Source organism: Lampris incognitus, chromosome 6, assembly GCF_029633865.1.
Source record: "Lampris incognitus isolate fLamInc1 chromosome 6, fLamInc1.hap2, whole genome shotgun sequence".
In the NCBI taxonomy this organism is placed as follows: Eukaryota; Metazoa; Chordata; class Actinopteri; order Lampriformes; family Lampridae; genus Lampris; species Lampris incognitus.
Genome location: NC_079216.1, coordinates 14,119,156 through 14,125,155, shown reverse-complemented (window position 1 = coordinate 14,125,155; position 6,000 = coordinate 14,119,156). Strand labels below are relative to the sequence as shown.

At 48.7% G+C, this 6,000-nt stretch overlaps 1 protein-coding gene across 2 annotated transcripts in view; it reads left to right on the top strand.

The window, feature by feature from the left end:
• The first annotated feature begins 2,392 nt into the window (after nt 1-2,392).
• LOC130114124 (zinc finger protein aebp2-like) overlaps nt 2,393-6,000 on the top strand; it is a 46,932-nt gene continuing 43,324 nt past the window's right edge. For both annotated transcript variants that reach the window (XM_056281894.1, XM_056281893.1), the window contains exons 1-3: nt 2,393-2,937; nt 3,432-3,642; nt 5,087-5,194. In XM_056281894.1, the coding sequence (XP_056137869.1) occupies nt 2,414-2,937; nt 3,432-3,642; nt 5,087-5,194 (843 nt within the window). In that variant the 5' untranslated portion in view covers nt 2,393-2,413. The remainder of the gene's footprint in view (nt 2,938-3,431; nt 3,643-5,086; nt 5,195-6,000) is intronic.

Below are 6,000 nucleotides of genomic sequence, written 5' to 3'. Positions count from 1 at the left end.
GCTCCTGGATGAGGGAACGACCTCCTGCAAGCTATTGGTGCCCCGTGTGCTCTGTCCCCAGGTTCCCCAGATGGTCCATGGCTCGGTGGGTGCGGGGTACTATGGGAATGCCAAGGCCCTCCACTGCCTCGGGATGGTTTTACTGGCCTGGCTGTTGATGAGACGTGGAACTACACGTGCACTGCTGCGACTCCTGCACCATCCAGAAGGGACCAACCCAGCGCTCCCACGCCCCACTGCAGCAGTACTTGGTGGGGGCCTCAATGGAGTGAATAGGGGTGGACATCCTTGGGCCTTTCCCCGTCACCAACTCTGGAAACCGTTACGTCCTCGTGGCTATATGGACTTACTTCACAAAGTGGCCAGAGGTGTATACGGTGCCAGATCAGAGCAACCACCATGACAGTGGAGAGGCTGATGGAGGAGAAGTTCGCCTGCTTCAAAGTTCCTGCCGAGCTCCACAGCAACCTGGGGCGGAATTCGAGTCCCAGGTCTTCAGTGAGGTCAAGACCGCTCCATCCTCAAAGGGACGGGCTGGTGGAGCAGTTCAACTGCACCCTGGTCACCCAGCTTGCGCTTGCCATCCTCACCAGCGGGACTGGGACTGCCACCTGCAACTGGGCCTTTGGTCCTACCGGACTGCTGTCCAGCCAGTGCACGCCTGCTGCCCTCATGTTTAGGCGGGTGCTCCGGACGCCGGTGGATTTTGTGTTCGGGGCCTCGCCCGAGATTGCTGGGGGAAAAAGTAATGGACTACCTCCAAAGACTGAGGGATTGCCTGCAGGTGGTCCACGACTACACCTGCCGGACTCAGGCCAACTCTGGGGTGTGGCAGAAGAGGACCTATGACACACGATGCCTTAGGCAGGGTTTCATGCCAGGGGATAAGGTAAGGGTTTATTGTCTTGTTCACAAGAAGGGGATTTGCCTCATGACGCCTTCTTCCACGCAAGCTCGACACATCATATCAGGGGCGTAACCACGGGTGGGCCTGGCTTGTCACAGGCCCACCCATTTCAAGCCCAGGCCCACCCAATCACACTGGCTTACAAGCACGTAGGCCGGCCCCTTTTACGTACGTAGAACTGCAAAATCTGAGCGCGCATACCATCACGCTCTGTATTTTTCACTGCTGCTAACTAGCCAATAGCCAACAGTTAGCCATAACTTATGGAATGGCGAAACAAAGTTCAATCTTCCGCTTTTTTTTAAAAAGCCACGGATGGAGGAGGAGGAAAGCACACCTGCTCCAGCACCGACTGAGCCGCCCAATGAGAGTGAGATACCGCCGGAGAGAACGACAGAGGAGGCTACAGCTTCTCCGTTGCAGGCAGCTTCTCCTCCCCCCTCTGACGACGGTGAGACGATTCCCTTGACCATGCCACCGTCAGATTTGTCTGCTGTGGATGAGCCACCCTCGCAGCCTAAATTAGTGTTCCCCGCAACACATTACTGCTGTAATGTGTTCGAATTTGCGTCTTGTTTGAAGGATTATTGCTGGAAAATTTTGGTCCACCCATTTTCACTCAGGCCCACCTAAAAAAATATTCCTGGTTGCGCCACTGCATCATATAGGGACATCTCCACACGTATTAACCACGGAAAAAAAGCCAAATCCATGCTTGACCAACTGTTCCTTGTGACAATGTATTATTTTCCACCACGTCCATAATTCATTTCATGTAAACCCAACGTTGATACAGACTCCTCTCTTGAGTGTCTAGCAGCAGCGATTATAGCCTAACTATCGAGATTCTAAGTAACTGGAAACAAAACTTTTTTTATACTCCACGTAGATCATAAACCCTTGAATATAAGAACGACTCACTGAAAAATGTAAATGTTGTAAAGCTTTTTGTCACACTCCCCCGTTTACTTGTATTTGTTTACGGGCCAGTCTTGCCTAGGGGCGGCGACGTTGATGGCGTCACAGCAACGGGCCGAAGCGGCCAATGTGGCGTCAATCTATGCGTCTATGGGCATCGCTATAGCAAATTCTTTGGGCGTTACAGGAAAATTAAAACGTACAAGAAACTCGTCATGAGATAACCTTGAGTTCAGCAGCTGTCCTGCCAATAAAATATCCCTATCAAACTAAAGAAAATCCTCTTCTGCTTGTGTAAAATATTGCATTCCGCATATATTGTAACGGTGTGTAGAAAAGCTGCGCTTGTGTGTCAATTTTCCAAGCCAGTGAGGCTCCGGTCGCCCGCTGCCGGCAGCCCGTAGTCACTTTTCATACACGTGGAAGGCCCAAAATATTACGTCATGGATTTCCACACCTCTCGCCGTCACCGCCCAACCAGCGAGCAGGGGGCGGGGCTTAGTCCAGCCTTCCGTACGAAGACGTTTGACGTTGCCACCAGAATTTTAATACTGAAAGTATCTGAGCGGTGCCAGCCGACGATTGGAAATGGCTACTGCGACCGCTGCTGCGCCGGGTCCAACCGACGATAACGAGCTCACAGAAAAAAGCCAGGGAGAGGGACGGGCGGAGAAGGGCCTTCCAGACCCCCGACAGGAGGAACCAGGCGGTAGCGTGGTGCTGAAAACGGAGGAGGCGGACGGCGACGCTGGCGACGAGAGACCTGCCGCAGCAGCCGAAGAGGCCGAGGCGGCGACCGAGGCGGCGGCGGCGACGGTAAACGACGAGGCGGCGCCCGCAGCCGGGGAGCCGGAGGAGAAGCGCGATGTACGGAAGGGTCCAGCGGGCTGCGAGGGGCCGGCGAGAGAGGAGAGCGCGTTAAAGGAAATCAAAGATGAAGAGACGGGGGGGAGCCGGTGTCCGGAGGTCGACTGTGAGAAGAGCAAACCCGCTTGCGAAGACGCGGAGAAAAGCAGCAGTGCCCGCGCCGAGCTGGGCGACAAGCGGCGGGCAAGTATCGAAATGTCGTCGTCGGACGGGGAACCCTTGAGCCGCATGGACTCTGAGGACAGGTTGGTCCAAAAAAACAAAAAACCGGATGATCCGTACAGCCATTAGCATGGCAGCGGCCACAGTAGCAGCATTCAGATGGGTATTGGGGATCACTGATGAGTGTGGCAGAGCCCGGCATGCGTGGAGAATCGGTTGCAGGCCAGCGGCTTTCACGCGTACTAACTGCTTATAGTGTCCATTAACATCTGCACCTGTCCTTCAAGGCTGCTGCTGCTGCTGCTGCTGCAGGGGAATTCCTCACACAGCCTCCCAAAATGGAGAGCATTAGGATGGGGTTGATGGCTTAATTGCAGATGTATTTCAAGTGTGGACTCTCTTGTCTGTTTTCTTTTAAAGTGTTTTATTGGCCCAGAATTAGTGTTCACCTATGTCCACAACAAGTCTGCCACTAGTAACACCAGATATAACGTACAAAAAGGTTTTGATTTACCCAGGGGGCCGTTTGCATAAGAGAATGAAACCACCCAGCCATCTCTATCTCCTCCTCTCCCAGTATCAGTAGTACCCTGATGGAAATGGAGAGCACGGTGTCTAGTGGGCGCTCCACGCCAGCCATGATGAACGGCCAGGGTAGCACCGGCTTGTCCAGGACCAAGACGGTGGCCTACCCGTGCTGCTGGGACCTCTGCCTGGAGTGCTTCAACTCCAGCCCTGACCTGGCTGAGCACATCAGGGGTATTCACGTGGACGGACAGAGAGGAGGGGTCTGTAGTCCTGAACCAGCATGCTGTTCTCAACTCTGCTGAAAGTGTCCCTTTGAGAAGCAGCCCTCTTTGGCTTTGTGTTTAACCGTCTGCTCCTGTCTCCCATTCTCTCCATCTCGCTTGCTTGTATCCTATTGTTGTCTTGCCTTTGCTCTCATATTCTCTCTTTCTCTCGCTCTTTTTAGTAGTCCTGTTTTTGTTGTTGTTGTTTGTACATACAAGGAATGCGACTTGCCGAGTTTCTCATGACAAAAAACAAAAACCCAAGGCATAATTTTACAAGTAGGAGGATTCGGCGTGGCCATTAATATCGATGGCCCTGTTCACATTTGCATCTTTGGTCTCAACAACCCAACTTATTAATTGGGAGTTGCCCAATGTTTTTGTCCATACACACACACAATTGAAAGCCAGAGGATGCTTACATGTGTGAATGAATAGCAGGACTCACTCCTGTACTGCAGAGCTTTCAGTAAGTTTGTAATGGCTCAATATTTGCTCTGAACACAAGTCTACCATTTCGAATATCACACAAGTGGAAACGTGATCTCTAGTGTCAATAATAATAATAAACTTTATTCATGTTGCACCTTTCTAAACAATGTTACAAGGTGCCTTACACAACAGGATAAAATTATGGAGGCGTCCCTTAAAATTAAGTTTTTTTTTTTTAATGTATTTCTGCCGGGATAAGCCCAAGAAGACGTGTTTTCACTTCTTCTCCAGCAGTGAATGCAGCAATAAATCAATCTGCCCATAAACTTAAGAAGATTGTTGTCTCTGGGTCTCCCCAAGTTCAGTCACAATCTGCCACCCCTCACCATTATTCTGAAGATGTGTTCAGGGAGCATTTTACAGTTAATTGCTGTGCATCAACTACCAATTGTCAACTCCCATTCCCACGGGCACTCACATAGCCAAGCTCATTTGCATAGAACTGGAGTCAACTTCAGTTGTCACCACGAATTTCCAGCAGGAATTGTTTCTACCAGTTGTCGCTCCTTGATTAATGAGCTGAGTGTGGACTTGACCAGATCAAGTACTGAAATGGGGAACAACAACAGTGGATATTTCTAGTGTGAATAGGGCATCTGAGACAACAAGAGGGAGATAGTAGAGGAGGTAAAAGAGATGGAGGAATGCAGATACTCTTCTGTTCCCCTTCTCATATGTCCTCCAGTGGTGGAGAATGAACCCTTTTTCTCGCGAACTTTTGCTTTCATATACACATTGATTCAGTCTCCTCCCCTTTTCTCTCTCATACTCATTCCTTCTTACTTTCTCCTTCATACACTCTGACTTTTTTTCCTCCCCTTCTCTCTCCTTCTCAATTTTAAATTTCGGTGTGCTTAATTGGCATGACAAAATTGACATTTGTATATCCAAAGCATTCAAATACGCATTTCTCTCTCGTTCTCTCTCATGCGCTCTCTGTGGTCTTCAGGTCTTTGTGTGTCTATGGAAGGGCTGTAAGGTGTACAACACCCCATCCACTAGTCAAAGCTGGCTCCAGAGACACATGCTGACCCACAGCGGGGACAAGCCATTTAAGGTAGGTCCCCAGAACTTGGTTTTGACTCATGACATCTGCTCTGCCTTTTCATCACGTCCAAGGTCGATTCTTCCTTTTAATTATAATTAAATCTACTCTGGTCTCATGCCTTTCTGTTTATTGACGATATTTATCAACAGCTCATCCTGTCAAAACTGCATTTCACTAAGTTATCGTCACATTTTAAGAAGTTTAATATGTGACTAATGTCCTGTTTGCACTGGATTAGAATTACCTGGGAACCTCATATGATTTAGGAATCACTCCCCTGCATCTTTGTTTCATGATCATGCGGCGCATGCGCATGAAATAAAAAGTCAATATTTCGCTCGGGTTTTACTGCTCAAATCCCAAAGATATCGCTGGACTTTGTTCTAGTTTTAGTTTATTAAACTTATTTCGAATGTAAAAATAAATAAATAAATAAAATATATTATAAAAAAAAAAGAAAGAAAAAATCAAAAGCAAACGATATCATCATCAAACGTTTGTCTCAAATCTCGGCAGTTCAAAAAGGGGTAGGCAGAAGTTTAAAACTTTTCTAGTCCTATCCCCTTTTTCTATTCTAATATTTCTTTTTTTTTTTTAAATTTTATTTCTGATTTTTCCCTTTTTTCTCCCAATTTAGTGGCCAATTGATCCCTATTTTAATTCAAACACCCACCCTCGTATTGCATGCGTTCGCCAACTGCATCTCTCCGGCCGGCAGTCTCGAAGGAAAGCGCCTCCCCACTTTCGTGACAAGGCGAATCCAAGCCGAACCACTGTTTTTCCGACACACACAGAGACGCATTCACATGACGAAC